This window comes from Taudactylus pleione, unplaced genomic scaffold (assembly GCF_031769625.1).
Source record: "Taudactylus pleione unplaced genomic scaffold, aTauple2 ptg000372l, whole genome shotgun sequence".
Lineage (NCBI taxonomy): Eukaryota > Metazoa > Chordata > Amphibia > Anura > Myobatrachidae > Taudactylus > Taudactylus pleione.
In genome coordinates, this window is record NW_028284773.1 from 11,296,270 (window position 1) to 11,320,083 (window position 23,814).

Genomic DNA, 23,814 nt, shown 5'->3' on the forward strand with positions numbered 1-23,814 from the left:
GAGGAGGGCTTCCATCGTCATGTGAAGCTGAACCACTAGTCATGAACATAAGCCAGGACCTTAGCCTTTCCTTGCCACTCCGTGTTGTAAATGACATACTGGCAAGTTTACGTTTCTCCTCAGATGATTTAAATTAATTTTTTTGGGTCATTTTCCTGAACTTTGGCTTTTTGAATTTTACATGTCCTCTACTATGACATTGGGCATCGGCCTTGGCAGACGACGTTGATGGCATTTCATCATCCAAGTCATGACTAGTGGCAGCAGATTCAGCACTAGGAGGAAGTGGTTCTTGATCTTTCCCTATTTTATACTCCAAATTTTTGTCCTCCATTATTTTTATAGAGTGAATAACCCCTGTAAAAATGATTTGGATGAAGGGCAGCTTTCACCATACAGTCCGGCCCCTGTAAAAATGATTTGGATGAAGGGCAGCTTACACCACACAGGGCAGCCATTGTAAAAATTATTTGGATGAAGGGCAGCTTTTACACTACACAGGACGGCCCATGTAAAAATTATTTGGATAAAGAGCAGCTTACACCACACAGGTCGGCCTCTTTAAAAATTATTTGGATGAAGGGCAGCTTACACCACACAGGTCGGCCCCTGTAAAAATTATTTGGATGAAGGGCAGTGTACACCACACAGGACGCCCCCTGTAAAAATTATTTGGATGAAGGGCAGCTTACACTACACAAGGCGGCCCCTGTAAAAATTATTTTGATAAAGGGCAGTTTACACTACACAGGCCGGTCCCTGTAAAAATTATTTGGATGAAGGGCAGCTTACACTACACAGGGCAGCCCCTGTAAAAATGATTTGTTTGAAGAAGGGCAGTGTACCCTTACACCACAGAGGGCAGCCCCTGTAAAAACTATTTTTTGGGGCAACAGCCCCTTGACAGACAGGATTCCAGCACCCCTGCGCACCTACGCCGATGACAGCACACAGAAAAAAAAATTTCTTCACACTGGGGGGGGTGTGAAGAGAGCAACCCTTAAGGACAGAGCACCCCCTGAACAACACAGCACTACAGCCAGCCAGCCCCTATATAGACAAGGACAACAGTAGCCAGCCAGCCCCTATGTATATGGACAACAGTAGCAAGCCAGCCCCTAAGGTCAGTATCAGCAGCAGCTCCCTTCTCCATCCCTCTTCACTGTAGCCAGCCAGCAGTACTTTATTATTTATAAGTAGCACACAACAACAGTAGCCAACAGCTCCCAGCTCCCTAACTCTGCATGCTCCACAGCCGGAATGAAAAATGGCGGTGATCACTGAAACTTTATAGAATCCAAAACCTGTGAGAATCCGACAGCGGCATGATGACATTTTGCCTCGTTCCGGGAACAGAGTCTGGTGGGAGAACCCTAGCCGGACGAAAATCCGAACCCGCTCATCCCTAATTTTAACATATGCCCACCATTACTTTGTCATTGTTTAGATCAGGCCTGACCACACTGTAGCTCTCCTGCATACCCTCTAACCGATCGGTTGGTAAAGCATGCTGGGACGGGTGGTTTCACAACAGCTGTGAAGATTCACAGGTTGGCTAGGCCTGGTTTTACTTTATACACATAATAAGATATACTTGTAGTGCTCTGAATGATGGAATGGTTGTGATGCAGTCATAAGGGCGACAATAACATGTTGACATTCATAGTGTTGACACCACAATGGTGCTAGTTATGATGTCGACATTGTTAAAATGTCGACATGCAACATGTCGCTATATTCACAATGTCGACATCTGAATGTCGACATGTGAAATCCCAACATTCTCAGAATGGTCAAATTAAGGTTAGGCTGTGGGATTGGAGGTTTAGAGTTAGGCCCTAGGTGGAGGGTTAGGATTAGGCTACGAGGGGAGAGGGTGAGGCACTTGATGGATAAGCAGGGCTAGGTATAGGGCCATGATGCTCCATCAGATGACTGCCAGAACTGCCAGTCACATGACCACCAGGACTTGGAAGATGCCGCTTGAGTCATTGCAACTATCGGGAGCTGGTAAGTGACCGCTGGGCCAGCAGGGAGAGCATGTCGATATTCTATCATGTCAACATTTCATAAGCATGTCAACATGTTGCATGTCGACATTATTACAATGTCAACATTATGAATGCCGACTAGGGGTGAGCGGGTTCGGTTTTACTCGGTTTTACTCGGATCTTTTTATTGGCTATCGCCGAACACGTGTTTTGGATAGCGAATAAAATCGAGCCGAATTTGCAGTAAAGTGGCGATAAGAACCGAGTAAAACCGAACCCGCTCACCCCTAATGCTGACATATCATACCACATCTGGAAGGGTTTACTAATGTTGTCTGATGGAAGATTAGTCTGTCTATTTATCATAGGAAGAAAATCCCTAATGCGCATTTATCAAGCTAATTCTGCCCTTAAAACAAGAGTGTATGTGCAGTTGTGCGACCGGGTCCAAACCAAGTAGTAAAGTGATCGCATAAGCCCATGTCCTTGTGACTGAAGGACCATACATACCCCTGAGAAAAAATTCCTTATTGGCGAGATATGCGCATGTGCAGAGGGGACAAGGACTGATCGGAGAAGAAGTATTTTCTTCCTGCTACGGATATCGCTGGGGACCTGAGTAGGGAGGAGATTATCCCTAGCTAGAAAAGCTATACTATTATCACAAACTAATAGAGACCTAGATCAACTAAACTGCTAATGTTATTTTGTGCAATCTTACAATCCACAGCGCAGAATGGCTGCTTAAGTCATTTCCGTTAAAGGGGATGAGTGTTTATAACTAGCTGAAGAAGCGACCACATGATTTGACATTAGTGTTACGTAACAGTGTCATGTCCATTCATGTGTTGCCTCCTTCAGTAGGGATTTCCCGCTGCTGCAGAAATAATGAATGCATTAATATATAGGGTCTGAATCTGAGTCACAGATATTCACACAAATAGTTGATGTTTTTCTAATGCGAATGCGTCTAAATAGCTGATAAGTCACACTGCCCATGCGTCCCACTGTGTGCACAAATACAGCTGCAGTAGCGATGATACACACAGTCTCTGAATTGTTTTGGAAATGTATTGTGAACTCCTGGGCGGTGACAGGGAGGAGGCTATTCAGATGCACAGAGATGGATGGTCCTATGGGCATGTTAGGGGAGTGTTGGGGCATGTTACATAACTGGTTATGAATTCAGATTCTTAGTCACTCACACTGGAGGCCATACTCTGACAGAGATTGTGCAGATAGCATGGGGTTGGTGCAAGAGACAATGGTGCTAAAGATGCACTAAACTGGATTGCTGCATCTAAAGAGGCACAAAGTGGGAATCTCAGTCCTTGCACACTGAGACGCACACCTGTACACTCAGACGCACACCTGTACACTCAGACGCACACCTGTACACTCAGACGCACACCGGTACACTCAGACACGTACCTGTACACTCAGACGCACACCTGTACACAATGAGAAGGGCTGATACTAGCATTAGCATAAACTCACACCCTTTGGCAAAAGACGCTAAAGCAGCCGTAGTAGCATGCTACTCTGAATTAGCCACTTACAGTGATTTTCCCTTCATGCATCCCTGCACCATTTACTACATGACAGAAACCACATATAAGGTGGCACTGTGAGACAAAAATAGAGTCAGATAAACCTTTACTAGTCGTTTAAATACACGTTTGCATTTCATAAAGCAATAACATAAAAAGCAACATGCATATAAGAACAAAATACACATGAAAACTTATAAATATCACTATGAGTATATAAGGTACAGGAGTATCAGTCTCTGTGCTTAATGCTTGTCAGTAATATCAGTTCATATGGCCGGCAGAGATAATTACAGTATAATGAGAGCCGGCGCAATCTGCTCAGCAGATCCTGCACTGCAGGGAGGCGCCAGGCTGGAGAGGCTCTCTCCCTGTCAGTTCTTGCTGCTGAGTCAGGTCTTGCTTCTGCTGGCTGCCGCTGCACCTGTCAAACTGGCAGCCTATTGTAGAAGTGCGGCTGAGCCTGAACGGCTCTTTACACAGACCCATCCCCTTGCTGTTTACGGGCTGGGCCAGGGGCAGGGTCCCCCCCCCCCCAGGCCAGTACAATGTAGCTTCAAGTGAGGGGCGCAGGTGGTGTGACTGATGGCCGGGTGACAATACTTTTTTTTCCTTCCTGAGTCCTCTGCACAGCTGCCAGTACCTGCTCAGTGCGTGATCCCTCCCCTCCCTGCCTGAGACCCCGAGTCTACACCCCCTCCTATCCTCTGCCCTGTCACTACCCTACTAAATCTCCTGTTCCTTCACCTGAAGTCTCCACCCACTCCTATTTTTTGCCCTGTCTGTCACCACTCTAACCTGTCTGACTTCTAATCAACTCCCCCCTGGATAAGACCACATCCCTCGTCTTAGACCCTGCCCTCTCATACACCTAACATCTAATCTACTCCCTTCTGTCCCGTGCCAAGACCCCACCCCCTTGCCCCGAATCTCTGTCTCTCTCCTAGTCTATCCTGTCTCAGTCTGAAAGGTAGTGCCTAGATGCCTTTCACAGAGAGGACCCTAACGTCATCAGCTACTGTCCAACATAATACCCTACCATGCACATGGACATAGAGGTGGAATATAATCTTGTGGCGAGCAAAGCGAGTCCGCGAGGAGACAAGTTCCTTCTTTAGGTGGACTTTATGGGTGTAACCCCCCTTTTACCCTCTCTAGGGTCACCAGGTTACTAACTCCCATATTCTCTACTGTACCCATCCTTTACCTCCCGCTAAGTGGTGTAACTCCTTTTTAAATCAGTGCCTCCACCCAAGTATAAGTAAGTAGTATGGGCTACTTGGGAAAACCCTAGTTTAAGTATTGAATTATAGGTGTGTCATGTAACATTGGTTCACACAATGAATATACATTTTACCAGAATAATTATATACTTCTTTCGTCCACTGCTCCTCCAGGAAAGTGACACACAAGATATAGTTTGAAAAATACTTATACTTTAGTAAGATGGTTGTAAATTAATGTTAACACAAATTCAACTTTATCATTCCAAGCATTGTACATATGATGTTTATATGTTAACTAAACAAATTAGGCATATCATATAAAATCATATATACGGTCCGTTAACTTAAATACATTTAAACTCACATGTCATGCAATAGTACACTAGCAAAGTCCCCTGTTCAATTAGAGAGTCCAAACATCAGACAACAGTTATGCATTTGCAATTTGTAGAATGTTCTCTATGCTCTCACAGTATTTTGGGAACATCCTTCAATTTAGAGAGGATGTAAGAAGTTCTCTGTAACTGTTACCGGATACAGTACTTTCTTACAAACTATGGTTACTAAAAGTGCCTATGTTAACAAGTTACTTTTGTTTCAGTAAATAAAATATATCTTGCTTCACCGTGAGGGTCTAACACCCCACTCCCCCAAACTCTCTCCGCTTTGCTATTATTAGTAATAGAGCTGGGTGAGGGAAAACTAAACAGCCCTAGGTTTTCCAGGTTCTGATTCCTTTATAAGTCACTTCGTTGTTTGCTTCTGTGAAATACAGTAGGTATAGGAATACAGTCTGCTCTATTACAGGATGACACTGCGAGTATGTGCAGCGTAATAAGTCACATCTGCTGGCAGGCGCTGCTGCTGAATATAAGATTCTGCTGACTGCTGCTGCTCTGAGCGCCTCCAGCTACCCGCCTGTCTCCTCACCCCCAGCTGGCTTCTCTGAGGTAGCTCTGCTCAAATCTGCATGTCGCAGGGGGCTTACTTCTCTGAGCAGCCATTCGTGCCCACCACCACCTGGTTAAACTGAGCCTGCACAGATCCATCTCCTCTGCCTTCACTGAATCTGTCAGTGTAAGCTGTAATACTCTCCTCGCTGACAGGTGTCAGTGGATCAGTGCAGTTGTGCTACTCACTGCAGCTCTTATGCTCACCACCTCCCTGAATGGCTTGGGATCTCTGTTGTCTGTGCGCTGATCTGTTCCCTGACTGTGTACTACTGATTACCTGCCTAAATTATTAGGGGTGATTGTGTGCGCTGGCCTGTCTGACAGGGGCTCCGCCTCCTCCTTACAGCAGACACCGATAATGTCTGACTCCTACCACCGCTGCTGGCCACTACTGCTGCAGACATTTACAGCTCCCTGGCTGCTGACAGCTGATCAGGAGCTGCCCACTCACTGAACGCCACACTCTCCAGTCCCGGCTGCCCGGGAACCAATGAGAACCTTGCCCCCATCGCCAATGAGAGCCGGACCCGTCCACCAAGCCCACAAGCTCCCTCTCCGGCTCCACCACCCTGTGCCTGGCACCCTCCATTGCTAAGCTGCCACTCGGGACGCAAGGGTGTGTGCACTGAAGGGAGGGATCAGCAGACTAACTCTGTCTGCTGGCAGCTCCTTTTATTCGTCTCTCTGTCCCTGCCCCTCTTTTCCTGACAGGAACCCAACCACTCCCAGCCATATCACTCCGCCCCCTTCTTCTCTTGTGCATGTGCATCCCACACACTGGGCACATCCTCACCACAGGGAAAAAAGTACCACATAAACTTATAAGTAAATACATTCAATATAAATATATATAATTATATATATATATATATATATATAATGAACTACAATACGCCATTATAAATACATGACACACACATGCAATTTACCTCATGAACTGTGACTACGGTACATATATATTTACCTCATATATGTACTTATTAATATAATATGTTATTTAACCCTTAACCAGGGTTACATGGGCATGGAACCGCACTTCCGCCCTCAATGCACGTCACTTCCAGGTCCTTAGCGCGATGGGGAAATAAGCTATGCCTAATCATTTTCCTGGACTGGAGCACTACATGGACTAGACACTTCCTCCTACTGTTATGTGCTAGTGGAGGTGTGAACATGTTTAAATGCTATCTGGCAGTCACTGTTATGCTCTATGCATTATCTGGCAGTCACTGTTATGCTCTATGGATTATTTGGCGGTCACTGTTATGCTCTATGCATTATCTGGCAGTCACTGTTATGATCTATGGATTATTTGGCGGTCACTGTTACGCTCTATGCATTATTTGGCAGTCACTGTTACGCTCTCTGCATTATTTGGCGGTCACTGTTACGCTCTATGCGTTATTTGGTGGTCACTCAAAAGCTCTATGCATTATTTAGCGGTCACTGATATGCTCTATGCATTATTTGGCAGTCACTGTTATGCTCTATGTGTTATTTGGCAGTCACTGTTACGCTCTATGCATTATTTGACGGTCACTGTTACGCTCTATGCGTTATTTGGTGGTCACTAATAAGCTCTATGCATTATTTAGTAGTCACTGATACGCTCTATGCATTATTTGGCAGTCACTGTTACGCTATATGCATTATTTGGTGGTCACTGTTACACTATATGCATTATTTGGTGGTCACTGATACGCTCTATGCATTATTTTGCGGTCACTGTTATGTTCTATGCGTTATTTGATAGTCACTGATAAGCTCTATGCATTATTTGGCGGTCACTGATACGCTCTATGCATTATTTTGCGGTCACTGTTACGCTCTATGCATTATTTGGTGGTCACTGATAAGCTCTATGCATGATATTATGGGTATAGAGGCACTCTTGCAGCTAATGGACTCTTATTTGTTCATTGAATGAAGGAATCTGCTGTACAGGATATTGCTCCAGTCGTTGCAGAGTAACTGCTGTTTATTCTGTATATACAGCGCAGTGCATCGGCTTCTAATAGCTCCCTGTATCTGAGTGCCATGGATACAGCTTCCTGTTGGTATGCATCCCACACACTGAAATTGAGCCTTGCAATAAGCTTGATGCCAGATAAATAAATAGAATAAAACTCTGGTCAAGGTGACGTGCAGCACAACTATGCAATAATATGTGAAGACTCCTGTACCAGCGTCTATCCTCAACACGTTACTCTAGACTGGGTTGCTTTTACAAGAGGCAGATAAGGTTTTTGTGAGGGGATTGGCATTCCCCCTTTTTAGGTGGCTGCTTGGACTATATAGAGTTAATTACTACTTATATTATATACATGGGATGGGTACGGAATGCCAACGCTTGGGATGTCAGCGATCAAAATCCCAAACCCAGCATCCCGACAGGGTTAGGATACCAACAACTGTCGGAAGGTATCCTAACCCTCCCCCTCTCCCTTCACTAACCCCAACCCTCGTGGAACTCATGTGCAATGGTATGCCTGGTATGCATTTAGCTTGCGCGGGGATGTCCATTCACTTTTGTCTACATAGTGTATATTTGGGCTTATTATTGATTGAGATTTCTTTTACCATTTACTAGATGAATAAATATTTTTCTGGATTCCCTCCTTGCTGTTGAGCTAGACCTTTATCATCATCTGTGATAAATGAATTTACTGTTGCCCTAATTTATGACATGACTATGCTAAGTTCTGTACAGTAAACACAATTAAGAAGAGTTCTATGTCCAAAAGCCCAAATAAAAACTAGAGCTATGCGGTTCAGTTTCCTTGGAATCTGAACACATCCAAACTTAGGAGTTCCGAGGCTCGAATCTCAAAACAAGGCAAAACGTCATCTTGTTGTCGGATATTGTGTGTTTTGGCATGCATATTAAATATTAAATGCATATTAAAGTCTCTCACTTGTGATCAGGCACCATTTAACACAGGGAGAGGGTGTGGGACTGGGCTGCAGCACCAAAAAAACCTGATCAGGAACACTGTGCTAAAGGGGCACTGTAAAGGTGCTGTGGGCTGCAGCACTGTGAAGCACTGTGTTTAGGGCCAGACACTAAAAAATGCCATTAGGAGCACTGTGTTAAAGCAGCAGTGTGTCATTAAAAAAAAACCCATGGAAGCACTGTGGACTGTGGGCTGAAGCACTGTGAAACACTGTGTTGTGTGTTCAGGGAAAGGCACTGTGTTAAAAATCATTGTGTTGTGTGTTCAGAGACTGTAAACAATTAAAAAAATAAAAATTGTGTTGTGTGTTGAGACACTATGTTAAAAAAGAACAAATAAAACACTATTGTATATTCAGGCACTGTGTTAAAAAAATGTAAATCAAATTTTTGTGTGTTCAAGCACTGTGTCATTAGGCTGCCTTTACTAGGAGCGCTGTGAGGCACTGTGTTGTATGTTCAGGCACTGTTATCAAAAATTAAAATGATAAAACAAAACTTATGTGTTAAAAAATATTACGGTGCCACCCTTATACTAAAAGTACGGTGAGGCACTGTGTTGTGTGTTGTGTGTTCAGACACTGTTTTTAAAATGATAACATTTTAAAACTGGTGTGTTAAAATTATAACATCATTAGGGTGCCACAATTATTAGGGGTGCAGTGAGACACTGTGTTGTATGTATAGGCACTGTTATCAAATAATAAATGCAGCTGCTGCCAGCAGTCGTGATAGTACATCAACATCTACTAAAAGAGGTCCAGGGAAAATAAATTTTAAGAAAGGGCACCTGAAATCTAAACAATGTTTTACAATGTTAAAGAAAACAACACCTCAAACAATAAAGGAAAATTTACTGCCAAAAAGCGTAGAATTTCCAACATTCCATACATCACATGTAGTGTCAAGGAAAGATTCAGGCCTTTGCCTTCCTTTATGAGTGGTCGTTCTGCTACTGATGTTTCATGCACTAGAATGCCTATTGCGGAAGCCGGGTCCAAACACAGGCCCTCATTCAGAGCCACTTGCTAGCGGCAGTATGCTCGTTCCGAGCGATGTTCGCACATCTGCGCATGCGTACGGTTTTTAGTACGCATGCGCGGACCAGTCAGTGCGGGCGAAAATCATTTGTACGCAATATAGCGAGTGCCTGCTATTTTGAGTGACAGAATGAGGCGTATGTGGGTGGTAACAGGGGAAGGTGCTTGAAAACGGGGAGTGGAGATCAGAACGCAGGCGTGCTTAAAGGTCAAAACGGGCGTTTTATGGGTGTGCATAATTAAAACAGCAGCGTCATTGACCACATCACTTGCTTTTTTTTAACTCAGAACTGCTCGCAAAATAGCGGTTGAAAAAACCAACCCCAAGAATAGCGAGCAGTTCATATCCTGTTCGATGTACTCGATTAATCTAATAAATAGCGGACATGACGTATGGTGCGAGCGGCCAGGGGGCGTTTTTAACAAATAAACGAGCGTATGTTTTGCTCGCTCGTTCAGACTTAGAGGTGTGAACAGACTGCAATGTGCGAACGGATCATTTGAATAGCCACCCCATGTTTTTGAACGAACGAACGCAAATAGCGAACGGCTCTGAATGAGGGCCACTGTCAGGCATCTTCTGAAACCTCACACACTTTCTCACTAAGGCCCTGATTCAGAGCCACTCGTAAGCGGCAGCTCGTTCGCTCCGAGCGATGTTTGCCCAACTGCGCATGCGTACGGATTGTTATACGCATGTGCGAACCAGTCAGTGCGGTCGAAATTCATGTGCTCGCAAAATAGCGAATGCCTGATAATTTGAGTGACCGAATGAGGCGTATGTGGGTGGTAACAGGGGAAGGTGCTTGAAAACGGGGAGTGGAAATCCGATCGCAGGCGTGCTTAAAGGTCAAAACGGGCATTTTAAGGGAGTGCATAATTAATCCAGCAGCGTCATTGACCTCGTCACTTGTTTTTTTTTAACTCAGAACTGCTCGCAAAATAGTGGTTGAAAAAACCAACCACAAGAATAGCGAGCAGTTCATACGCTGGTCGATGTACTCGATTAATCTAATAAATAGCGGACATGACGTATGGTGCGAGCGGCCAGGGGGCGTATTTTTCAAATTTACGGTTCATTTGAATAGCCACCCCTTTTTAGAAAACTAACGACCGCAAATAGCGAGAGGCTCTGAATGAGGGCCTAAGTCTACATGTATTACCTTTAAAAGAGGCAAATCAGTTCACCAAAACAAAGCTAAGGCTGAAGAACAAATTGTGTGTTCACAAACTTTACAAATCCCTGAGGAGAGTCTTATGGTGGGTACACACTACACGATATGCTCCCTGAGCGATATCGTGTAGTGTGTCCCCAGCAGGCTGTGCTCAATGTCGTTCATGACATTGAGCACAGCCACTGAATGATATCATTAACGATATCATTCAGCGCCGGGCTCTCTCCCCCATTCCTCAACATGCAGCAAACTGACGAGATCGTCAGGTTGGCCTGCATGTCAGCCCGATGAACGATAATGACGAACGACCCGCGGGAAAGCGCGTCGTCGTTAACGTTCATCTTTTTGGGGTTAAAAATGGATGATAAAGTGGACGACTGAACGATAACGATATCGTTATCATTCAGTCGTCCACTTTATCGCCCAGTGTGTACGCACCATAAGTGTGCCCATGAGTGCTATGTGTGAGTCTGACATTTCTAACACTGTACTTCTAGAAAAGTCTCCTTCCATCATTTCCACACTTTCTGCAAATGACAGGATGAGCAGCAGTAAAAGTAAAGATGGTGACTCATAAATTGAGGAATCTACTGTGGAAGTGCAAAAGTATGAGGTGGATATTTGTGCATCTGACACTAAGAGGATGTTGATGATGAGGATGTTGTTTGTGTAAATGTAAGTCAGCCACCAGTGGCAGCAGTTCTTGCCCATGATAAGAAGACTGTCATACCTGGGCATAATACCAAAAAAGCCAACTCTTTCATGTGGAATTATTTTTACCCAAATTCTGACATTTGTCAAGTCATCTGTACCATTTGTGAAGCTAAAGTAAGTAGAGGTAGGGATGTTAACCATTTAAGAACCTCCTCCCTGTTACATCATTAGCAGCAAGTTCAAGCAAATTTGAGAAAATCTAAAAAATCCTTTAAAAAATAATAGCAAGCAGTCCAGCATCAGTTTCCAGAATGTGCAATCTCCACCGCCAACACCTTCATCATCAATATCCTCATTAATGATCAGAGGTAGTCTTCCTGCATCCAATTTGCTAAAGCTATCTGACTCTTTCCCTATCCAGGATTCCCAGAAGAATCCTTGTGTGCTAGGGCTGCTGCTGCTGCTGGGGTGAATATTCATCCCAGAAGGTTACCTAGAAGACTAGTTTCAAACAACATTTGACTGTGAAGTAATCCTTTGCAAGAGACAGCAAGTATGAAAGCTGTTACCCAATTGCACAGCATATCACTGAAGCCATGACGGCTATGCTAGCATTAGATCTGCATCCAATAACCGTCATCAATGCAAGTGGTTTTAGACAGTTAATTGAGGTCCTGTGTCCCTGCTACCAAATTCTATCATGATTCAATTTTACCTGAACAGCAATTCATCACCTGTACCGCGACACTAAAAAAACTAGTTCTTGGCCTAGAAAATGCCATTGTACCTACTATCCACTTTACCACAGATAAGTGGACAAATGGTACTGGTTAAATTAAAGATTACAGGACTGTGACAGCCCTCTGAGTGGGTGTATTGCCATCAGCAGCAGCTGTATCTAATACACAATACAACCACATGTAGGCTACTCTCTGTATAAACAGCTTCACTAAGGTATATAGGTGTCAACCTGTTAGAAAAACTCAGGGATATCACAGCAAAATGGCTTAACCTACTAGGACTCTCCTCGGGATTTGTAATTTCTAATAACACAAGTAACATTGTGAGAGCATTACAACTGGATTAGTTTAAACATGTCCCATGTTTGGCCCACACAGTAAACTTGGTGGTTCAGTATTTTTTTTTATTAAATGAAAGGGGAGTGCAGGAGATGCTGTCAATGGCTCAACACATGTCTGTAAATATTTGGCATTTAGCAACTGCATGTAAAAGATTGCAGCAGCTGCAAGAACAGTTAAGTTTCCCATGCCACCAACTGAAGCAAGAGGTAGTGACCATGTAGAATTCCACCCTTTATATGCTTCAGTGAATGGTGGAACAACAACAAGCCATCCAAACCTACAGAACAAGTCATGACATAGAAACACACTAGAGAATACTCTCTGTTTTATGCAAGCTACTGAAACCATTTGAAGTAGTAACTAATGAAGTGAGTTCAGACACTGCCGGTTGCAGTGAGGTGATTCCCTTAATAAAACTGGAAAAGCAGCTAAAGAAACTGAAGGAGCAGATAAAACAAAATGATTCTGATAAGTATGTTGGACTTGTAGATCAACTTCTTTATTAGCTTCACCAGGACAATAGGATTGTCAAGATCTTGCAATTGGATCACTACATTTTGGCAACCATGCTTGACCCCAGGTTTTAGTCATACGTAATGTCTTTCTTTGCAACTGACAGATTGCCTGATTCAGAGCCGGACGCTCTGAATGAGCGCCCGCTCTGAATCAGGGCGGTTTTTTTTTACCACCCACAGCTTATGCATGATGATGGTCGCGATGGTCAAGACCATCGCGACCATCGGGCTTGCGATGAGACCCTTGCGGTAGGGTCTCGCTGCCGCAAGCCCAGGAGTGCTTTTGGCTCTATCAGAGCCAAAAGCACTCCCACTGACATCACTAGTGATGTCAGTGGGGCCGGGCCCAGATGGTAGGCGTTCCCATGGGAACGCCTCTGTCTGGGCAGCCACGCCCCCGGCATGCCCACCAAAGGGGTGTGCTGTCAATCACCATCAACAGCACGCCCCCTTTGGTGCGAGACCCTTAACGATGACTTGGCCGTCGTTATTTGGGTCTCACACATGCGCATGACGGAGCAGCCTCCGTCGTGCGCATGCGCACTTGGGCAACTTCTACCCGCTTGCGAGCGCTCGCGAGCGGGTCTGTATCAGGCCCAGAGATCTTAAGAGATGCAAAGAGTTCCTTGTCAGCAAGGTGTCAGCTCAAATTGCATGACACGACGATGTCCCTTGCTTCAATTTCTTCTGCAAATGCTGCTGCCAGGAAAAAAAGTGAGCTTTTCCCAGAGAAACCACTGGTGTGTGGATGATGAGTCAACTCAGCACACCGAAGTGAAACACCATTTTGAAATCTGGTCAGGCTTAAAAGAATTGCCCACAATTATTGACACCTCTACCATGATTCAATCTGATACACTAAGCATTAATAGACTGGTGAAGAATTATTTTAACGTTAATATATAAATTAGAATGTCACACAGTCCTTTTGATTACTGGGAGGAGAGAATAGGCAATTTGGAGCCCATTGTACAAACTAGCTTTTGTGTACTTAAGCTGCCCTCCAGTGTGCACTTGGAAAAATGTTCAGCACAGCCGGGAACCTTGTGAGTGATTGGCATAGGAGGCTACTTCCTCAAAATGTGGAAAAACTCATGTTTATATAAATGAACTACAAATACTATGGGGAAGACCTTTTCTGCTAAATGCAGCAAAGTATAGAGCTTCTGTAACAGTGGATTTCAGTTGGGATGAGCTAATATTGTGTGATGATGTTAGCACTGATGAGGGTGAGGAGGATGATAATGACATCTTCCTAGAGTAGAGATAATTAACAATACTGTTAGCCACCTGAAGCTCATTGGTAGCTTGTTTTGTGGGGACCCAAACAAACCCAGCACTTCAGCCACAAATGTGGCAGTCCCTGTCACTAAAGTGCTTGGTTTGTTAAACTGTGCATGTCTTTTTTAATATACAACATATCCTAAGGACAATTCCATCTTGCACCAGTTTTCTTTTTATTATGGGCTGTAGTTTTGGGGGGCATTGGTGACTTTTTTCATAGACAAATGTTTTTTGTTTTTCATTGCTCTAATAAATTACTAATTTGTAACACATTTTTAACCAGAAATAATGTTGTGCCTCACAAAAAAATATTTATTTAGAGATTTATGGAGCATATTTAGTATTATTCAGTAATATGAATGAAGTGAACAAAATAAATTGTATTATTTTATGGCCTTTCCTCAGTGCCTGCAAAATTAGGCTACATCCAAAATTAAATTTTCTTAATCAATCAATTGATCAATCAAACCATCAATTACCTCTCTGACACTATATACATACTCCACCTTCATTTCCCTATACTGCTATCAGGCCTCTGATCTAGTTTAATTAATGAAAACATTCTTTCTATGGGGACGTATAGTTTATTAAACTACCATCCTGTCTGCCACTGCTGTGCCACAATGTTTCACAGATGTGCTATATTCTTTTTATTATTATTATTATTATTATTTTTTATTAAAGCATGACATAAGATACAAATGTGAAGGACCAGTCATATCAGAGATTAGACATTTGTATAAAGTTGTTGCTACATGTGATATGCATTTGCTATTATATAGAGAAAACACATATATGCATCTATACAATACAGATAAAGTTTATACATTAAAAAAATGGTGATTAAAAAGAGCATGGGAGGCTAAATGAACAGAGTGACAAAGTTGATAATAAAGTACCAAACGAATGGAATGTGGCTGTCTCTGGAGTGGATACCGGAGAGGGAAGACATAATATGGAGAAACAGTGAAGAGAAAATTAAAATCTAAGATTACCAATCTAAACTATGGGGAATAGAGACAAAATGAAATATTACAGCGGAGTTACCATAATCCAGATAACATATTGGAAATAAAAATGTAGAAAACAATATAGGAGCAACTAAATAGAAGTGAAAATAGAGAAGGAAGCAATCGGCCACTTTACTGCAGACCACTTTTGCAAAATTGATATCCAACCAAACAACTAAGAAACCGTTCTATGATACTAGTCATGCAGAATGTAGAAATTAGTTAGACGATTGCTCTTATCATAGAAGAATAAATATGAAACAGTACACTTCTTGGCGCTAATAATGTAACTTATAATTAAATGACACCAACTACAGGTATAAGGTCTAGTTAGGACCGACAAAGAAAAAGGGAAGCTACAAAAATCTAATTTAGCTGCGCTTGGTGATACATAATAATCAAATTCAATAAAAATAAATTAATAAATCAGTGTTTGCTTGGTATTCTGGACAGGAGGCTTGTTTAAAATGCAAAAATGTTTAATCACAAAAATATCTAAATGACATAAATATATATGGAAGTGCAAATAAAAATAAAAAATATAATTAATAAAGCAGCATAATGTAGAACAATGATGAGCTCATAAACAATCATATACAATAAAAATTGGTTGCTAAATGAACTGGTCATAAAATGCTGTTCAATCGCCACTTGTATATAGGAATAGTCAGTGTTCACAGCTGACTAAATGTTGCTACAAATAAATGTGTCAAATGACTAGAAATAAGTAACCAATTGTTACAATTATAGTATCCTCACAGAACAAACCTGAGACTGACTCTCCGTATTGAACAGGATATACTGGTGTCCCAGTTAAATCACATAATTCTGCCGCTGAATAATGCAGTGTAACCTCGGTCCAAGTGGGCTGGGGTATAATCACCTTCTGAAGTCTCCAACTCCATGTAAAAGCGTGGCCACGCTGAGATATTTGAAGCCGGGTGAAATCCCTGTGTAGGGCAATCAGCCGCTCTTATTCACACTCCGGCGGACTGGATGTTAAAGTCCATGCAGAGACAGAAGGCAGCAGGGAGGGAAAGCAGTGCTCACGGCAATAATGTTCAGTGGTTACTCAGGCTTGTCTGGCTCAAAGGTGTCCTGGAGGGTAAAGGTCAATGCGTTTCGACCCATGGGATGCCAGGACTTTCTCAAGACAGTCTATTCAAGTAACAGCACCTAGGGGGCCCTGGAATAACGGTGGTACACAATATATACAGTGTGGGTACGTTCAGGAACAAGATTGGTATGGGAGATCAGTACCAAAGAACTAATATTATCAAAAAAAATTGTTGGCTCAAGCAAAGGTATGTCTATAACTCCGGACCCATCAGAGCTCATGCAAAATATGCTGTCAAATTGGGGAATTTGTCTGACAGTTGCTACGTCTACGTCTAGGGCACCAGATAAATCTACTCCCACAGTCTGAGGAAAGGAAGGGATTGAGCACTGAACAATTAGCTGCACACAACTATAATATCCACCATTGAAGGTGAACGTAAGTCGTCTATAAAATAATTAAGCCCGAATTACAGGTTACGATTGATCATGGATGTGTTACCAATCAAGGGAGGAGACAACTACATTGTACCACAGCTATGAACAAAAACAATAATTATTGTCGTGAGATAGTTATAATGGTACCTAAGAAACCTAGTCAATAGGGGTTAGCAGTAACATTCCACAAGCTGTGTGGTATGGAGGTGAGGGTAAAAGCCTCACAGGAGTACACTTAAAGGAATGTACAGGTGCTAAATTTTAAAGGCAGTCTTGGGGAGAAATGGTCCCTGAAGAATTAGTACTATGAACATTTTTTATAAAACACTGGTTGTAAATAATGGGTGCCTTGAAAGAAAGCAAGGTCTATTGTAACACCTTAACCTCTAAATAGATGTGCTTAATTCTGTTATGCAGCCGAGTGTTTGTGCTGCTGGTCTGTTGCTTAGTTTAGCCAGCCAGCCTTTGACCAATATGGATGGAAACAATATTGTGAGCTGTGAGGTCGTCAAAATTGACTGGAAATTACTGGAAATTAATGTTATTGAGGTTATTACTATTGTAGGAACAAAAACAGGCCCAAATTACATAATTTTAGATGTTTTTATCAGTTTTAAAAAATAATCTAGATCCAAAACCAAAACATATGAGGGTGGTTTTTAGCAAAACCAAAACATGATGGTCTTCGCACATCTTTAATAAAAACATATCTGCCCACTTATATAAAAGTCTTTCCAAATGGCAATAACAGTCTAAAAAAAGTAAAGGAATACGCTTATTGAAAGTCTCAGCAGGGCATGTACAAGCTGATGAAAATTGCTTATGGAATGTGTTAAATCACAGAACAAGATTTACTTTACTTACTTTATCAAAACACACGAGATTTAGTTGCCCGGCTAAATTAATCCTTTGTGGACTGATGCAGAAAATGCCCAATTTCTTCAGCCTTATTTGTGCGTACAGAAGACCCAGCGTAATAGAGGCAGGAAGAGCTGCATTAACCGCAATGGATAGCATCAGAAGTGACATCAATACTATGTCATGTATACTGGCCTAACAATTAAAAAGATAGAAAACATTTTTGTTGATCTATGATTAACTTTATTTTTAATAACTAAATAATGCATATTTTAAGCCATATTTTTTAAACCACAAGAGCAAGTAAAGAGTAATATAGCTAATGGGAATCAGTATGACTTACCGCCGGCAAGCGGAAGCCCAGCACCAGTGAAGATCCCGACTCTACTAAATGTAAGTATTAACTAACCTAACTCCCCCCCCCTAACAATAACCCTCCTTTACGGGTGCCTAACCCTAACCTCCCCCCCCAAGTGCCTAACCCTAACCCTCCTCTAAGTGCCTAAACCTAACCCCCTCCTTCCCCGCAGCCTAACCCTAAGTCTCCCGGGGGAGTGCCTAACCCTAAACTCCCCCCCTGGGGTGCCTAACCCTAACCCCCCCTTCACCTAGCCTAACCCTAACCACCCAGGGGCTGCCTAACCCTAAGTCCCCCCCAGGAGCCCCTAACCCCCCCTTCCCGTAGCCTAACCCCAACCTCCCGGGGGGCTGTCTAACCCTAAGTCCCCCCCCGGGAGCCCCTAACCTAACCCTCCTCCCCCCGTGGCTGTCCGGGTGTCGGGCTCCCGGCATAGGTCTAATGACAGGCGTCGGAATTTCGACACCTGTCATTTGTACCTTGCCGGGATTTGACAGTGAGGGAAGCCGGTGGTCGGCATTGCCACCGTCAGCTTCCTGATTGCATCCCAGCTAAGCTAATGTTGAAAATGTTAGGACACAATATGGCATAAAAATAGTAAATAGCTTTAATTTTATATCATTAGATGACCATTGGAGCCTCTTTCTCAATTACTATTAATATTATTTATTGTTTTTTATGTTGTTTTTTATCAAGTGATATATGTATACTACTGAGTGATTCACTACTGAAGGATACTTAATAGCATTGCTATGTGTAAACTACAGATGATTCATATAGTAGCACTGATATGAGAAACAGAATAATATGATTTTTATCTTCATACTGCAGGAGTGTGCATGGTAGGCACAGGTACTGTACAAATGTAGCAAGCTTGGAGCAGATTGGGCATTACCCTTTTATAAAGTCATATAACAGAAAAAGGCAACATCATGTGACATGTCAGAACAGGAACACAAAAATATGCAGACTAGTATGTTGCAGTGAACCCATCTCCTATACAGATATCTGGACAGATAAGTTACAGTCTAAATATGTGCTACATACAGTAGTTTGAGTATTTTTGCATGTCTGCATAAAGTTGTTCATCTTCTAGGCAGAGTGAATATCCCATATACTGACAGGGGGCTACTGAGAAACAGTGAGGCATCATCCCACCATGGGATGTCAGCATTCAGCTGAGGCTCCTCACTTTGAATGACCTCATCATCAGATTAGCGTCACAGCTTCTTCAGCTGGATAGTTCACACCAATAGTAACTGTAAATATTGCCTAGGACTAGGGCATTATAGCAGGAAAAGCATTACAGAGAAGGAGTTAAACTTTCTTAAAAGTGTATTTGTGTTATTAACTGTGCATTATAATCTTTTAGTCAGGTTGAACTATTAATGTCCACTGGATAGATGTAGTAAATCTTGAGATAAAGTAGAGAGAGATAAAGTACCAACCAGTCAGCTCCTAACTGTAATTTTTCAAACACAGCCTGTAAAGTGACAGTTAGGAGCTGATTGGTTGGTACTTTATCTGTATCAACTTTATCTCTCACCAATGCTTAGTACATCTCCCCCTAACTCAGGTTAGTACACCTATATTTTAAAGTCTATATTTATTTTGTTCATTGTGTGCAAAAGCCAGTATTCCCAATATTTTAACTAATGTAATATTCTGCTAAGAATCCCAGACCTCTGTAATGTTACTATACAAACAAACGTAGGTGTTGTTTCCAGTTTATATTTGTTGTTACAGTTATTTATGAATGTCATTTCATTAAGAAAGTTTAGGGAACAGAGAGAACGATTAGCTTTTCCAGATATAAGTTTTGAATATACAACCAGGGCCGCCATCAGGAGGGGACTGCCAGGACTCTAGTACCGGGCCCAGATAGAGAGGGGGCCCGGATGACAGTGGCAAAGAATGCATCGGGGTGCAGCAGGAAGGGGCAAGGGAAAAAGCATCAGCCTTGTGGTATTTTAACTATGTACTGGAGCCTGCCATGATCTGTGATTGACTCGCGGAACGGCATCCAATCAGGAGCAGCAGTTCCTGATCAGCCAATCAGGAGCGGCCGCTCCTGATTGGCTGCTGTTCCGCGAGCTGTGATTGGCTTATGGCCGGCTGCATAGATCAAAAGCTGCAACAGCGCTGATGCTGATGGACAGCTCCAGTCCATAGTTGAATTCCACAGGGCTGATACTCTGTCTTTCTCCCTGCCTGCCGCACGGTGCATTGCTTGCAGCAGCCAGATGGGCCCAATCTCTCTCAGGAAGTAGAACACAGGTTTGTTGACCCTGCCTTGTGCCCCCCTTCTCTTGTCCAGCCAGCGCTGTTTCCCCCAGTCCAACCAGCCTTTCCTACACCCGCCAGTTCAGCCAGCCAACCTTCCCTGCCTTGCCCCTCCCCCAGACCAGCCAGTCTTCCCTGAGCCGCCACTCCTAGTCTAGCCGGCCAACCTGTCTTCCCTGCACCCCCTCCCCCATATCCAGCCAGCCAGCCTGTCTTCTCTGTCCCTCTCCTACTGCCCTTTGCCACCCTGGACCAACCAGCTTCCCCTGCCCTTTGCCACCCAAGTCCACCATTTCTAGCCCAGTGCCCCCCTTATCCAGTCTTCCCTGCCCTGTGCCACCCCCATCCCCATGCCTATACACCCCTGGTTTACGCGGAATACATATGATTTACCGCTGGTTGCATGGCCGGTGGTTCTAGTCCTGACAGCGGCATCCTGGCATAGGAGGAAATCTCGATCGTCAAAGGTAAATATTAGCTAACCTAATTCTATCCCCTAACCCTAACCCTCCCTTAGGGGTGCCTAACCCAAACCTCCCCCCCAAGTGTCTAAACCTAAGTGCCTAAACCTACCCCTCCTTCCCCGCCGCCTGAACCTAAGTCCCCCGTGGGGGTGCCTAAACCTAACCTCCCCCCGTTTACACACCAATTGAGGCAAAACCCCTGCTATTGCTCCAGGGGAGGGTGGCCTGCATATTTTGTTAGTACCTGGCCCCAGAATTTCTGATGGCAGCACTGTATACAACTATCACTGACTTGTTTGTATGTACAGGAACACTTACCCCATTCTTTGTGTAGACAATTGCTGCATAGATAACTCCAAAAATAGCAACCCACACAAGTCCCATGAGGAACCTAAGGGCATCTCTGTGCAGCTTCACATTTACTGGCTTGTTATACAGAATGGCTCTCACCAGGTCTCCTTTTGCTGTATTAAACCCTAATTAAAAATGTTTTTATGTTATTGCATTTTTACATTATTGACATCAGTTATTACACCTATGTTTACTAGATTTTGCAACATAATCACTTCACAGTCATTCAAATGTTGATATTCTAAAAAAAAAAATCTAATGACTTGGTGGCCCATTCATTATGCTAATTATTGGGAGGCGGATGGCCCCCGATAATGAGGTATCTCTGCAAGCAGCAGCGGTGGATACAAAGTCACCGGAGCAATTCAACATTGCTCCAGTGCTGAGACAGGTGATCCGAAAACCAGCCGTCTCTGTTTTGTCCTTCACTGTTGCTTCCCGCAGGAGTGAAAATTAGCCCTGCTGAGTCAGACTGCGCATGCATGAACGTCAGTCTACACATGCGCAACCTCTGGCAGAAAGAGCCGGACGAGGGACAGAGGAAACTAAATGGATCCCTCTTCGCAACCCAGGACTCCTTCCCATAGAAAGGAGCTGCGGTCCGGGAACAAACACCATCTGAAAATGGTGTAAGTTCCTGCAGTCAAACTTCAAAATATATTATTTTCGGAGCTTGATAATTGTAGGTGTATGGGGACGGCAGGCCACATAAGGACTGAAAGGTAATAAGGAGATATATTTGATATTTCCTGCGTTACCTTTATAATGAATAGCTCTCACACTTAATTTACACAAAAGTAGGTGACAAAGTTGGACCCTTAAATAATTATCTACAGTCACGAATTCAGAATCAGCTGCTTTGAGATACAAATACTGTGTGTATTAAATGTGTAGCTGTAACAGCATCAATAACACACTAGTTATTAAATGGAAGTCCAATAATAAGTCCAGTTCACTATTTTGTGATTACAAAGATGACTGTAATAATACAGTGATTCAGAGGTGGACGCAATGGTGATGTAAGATGAAAGCGGCTAATGTTTTCAGTCTGTGTTCCCTCCAAGCAGCACTGTGCATGCGTCCCGATAGCTACCACACAAAGACGATTACTGATATTGCACGCAGATCCAAGATATTTCGGTGGGTGTTTCTGGCAGGTAACAGGGGGTGGCTAGCCAGACTCAGGTGTGTCGCAGGCATGTCGCTGTCAGTAACTGTATCCAAAGACACAGCTGCACTGACCCTGGCGGCCATGTTCAGACAGGGAAATTGTACCTGGTATAAGGTGGGGCAATCTCCGATGGTGCGCCTCATGGTGTGACCAATACATCCTATGGTGCGTCTTATTATGCACAACAGCGGTTTAGCACCATTGGGAGCAGCATTAGCATAAAGGTTAAGATGCAGCCATGGCAGCAATAGCACCCATCTCCGAATCATGCCCTATAAGTGTAGTATTCCAGTATTTGTAAATAGGTCTCTTAAAGTGTTTCACCCTTCATGTGACTAATTGTTCAAATAAGAACACCCACCAGTTTGTAGGACAACAGCTTTCACAAGATCTTGACCACTACCCTTGGTCTGGATGACCTCAGTTCCACAAAAGAGAATATGTCTCTTGTAATCATCACCACTGTGTGTCATCCATGGAATGCAATTGTTGATATTGGGTAGTGGAGTCTTTGTCACTGGAATGCTTTCTCCTTAAATTTGAAAAATGATATTAGTAAATAGAAATAAACTAGATTAACATTAGATACTCTATGGGCCTAATTCAGTTTCAATATGAGTAAATATGTCTGTTTTTTAAGTTTTGAAGTTCAAAAGGATCCTCTGATCAATGGGTGAGAATACATTTTAATGGCCAATAGCTCAATCAAAAACGCAAATATTAGAGCTTTCCTGTTTAAAATCTTGAAGGCCACAGAAGTCACATTATTTGCCAAAGTGGTCACTGAGGGTCTGGGTTACTCTAAATTCCAAAACACCATTTGTATATTTACTAGAAAAGCCTTTCATTGATAGGATATATCTAAGGTTAAGCGGATATATATCAGCTAAATTGCCATACTATAATGTAAGTTGTATATTTCATGTGTCCTATTTTTATTGGCCAAGTTATCCATTGGATGCTATTTTAGTGTAGAGGGCCATAAAAATGGAATAACATTGTGTATTCTATGGATTATGCTGATTGTGCACCTGGTGTTATCCAAGCACTGACAGCCTGGGACAAAGTCAACTTGATCTGGAGGAACCAGTAATGAAAGGAAATAGGTTTAGGTGGGTTGCTATAATTTTTGCAAAGATTTTTAAAAACACATTTCGTAGTGATTGCGCCAACAACTCTTACAGACTTCTAGGTTTAGGTATTACCACTATATTGGCCAAGGTCATAGCCAGGTCAAAGTCTGTTACCTCAGAATGTTGTTGAACAGTTCTGTTAGCTTTAGAGTAGGGGTGGGGAACCTATTTTCTTGGATTTTTCTAAAATCATTCGCAGAATGGATGTCTATGAACCAAAAATCAAAGTAGAGTCAAACCTTGAATAGCATCAATTACCCAATATAGGA

The 23,814-nt window shown here is 42.9% G+C and overlaps 1 protein-coding gene across 1 annotated transcript in view; it reads right to left on the reverse strand.

The window, feature by feature from the left end:
* Window positions 1-23,814, reverse strand: part of LOC148508283 (putative cation-transporting ATPase 13A4) — a 165,418-nt gene that overhangs the window by 125,609 nt on the left and 15,995 nt on the right. The window contains exons 4-6 of the mRNA XM_088444740.1: window positions 22,774-22,944; window positions 21,209-21,366; window positions 17,792-17,980 (exon numbers count right to left, since the gene is read on the reverse strand). Of these exons, the coding sequence (XP_088300866.1) occupies window positions 17,792-17,980; window positions 21,209-21,366; window positions 22,774-22,944 (518 nt within the window). The remainder of the gene's footprint in view (window positions 1-17,791; window positions 17,981-21,208; window positions 21,367-22,773; window positions 22,945-23,814) is intronic.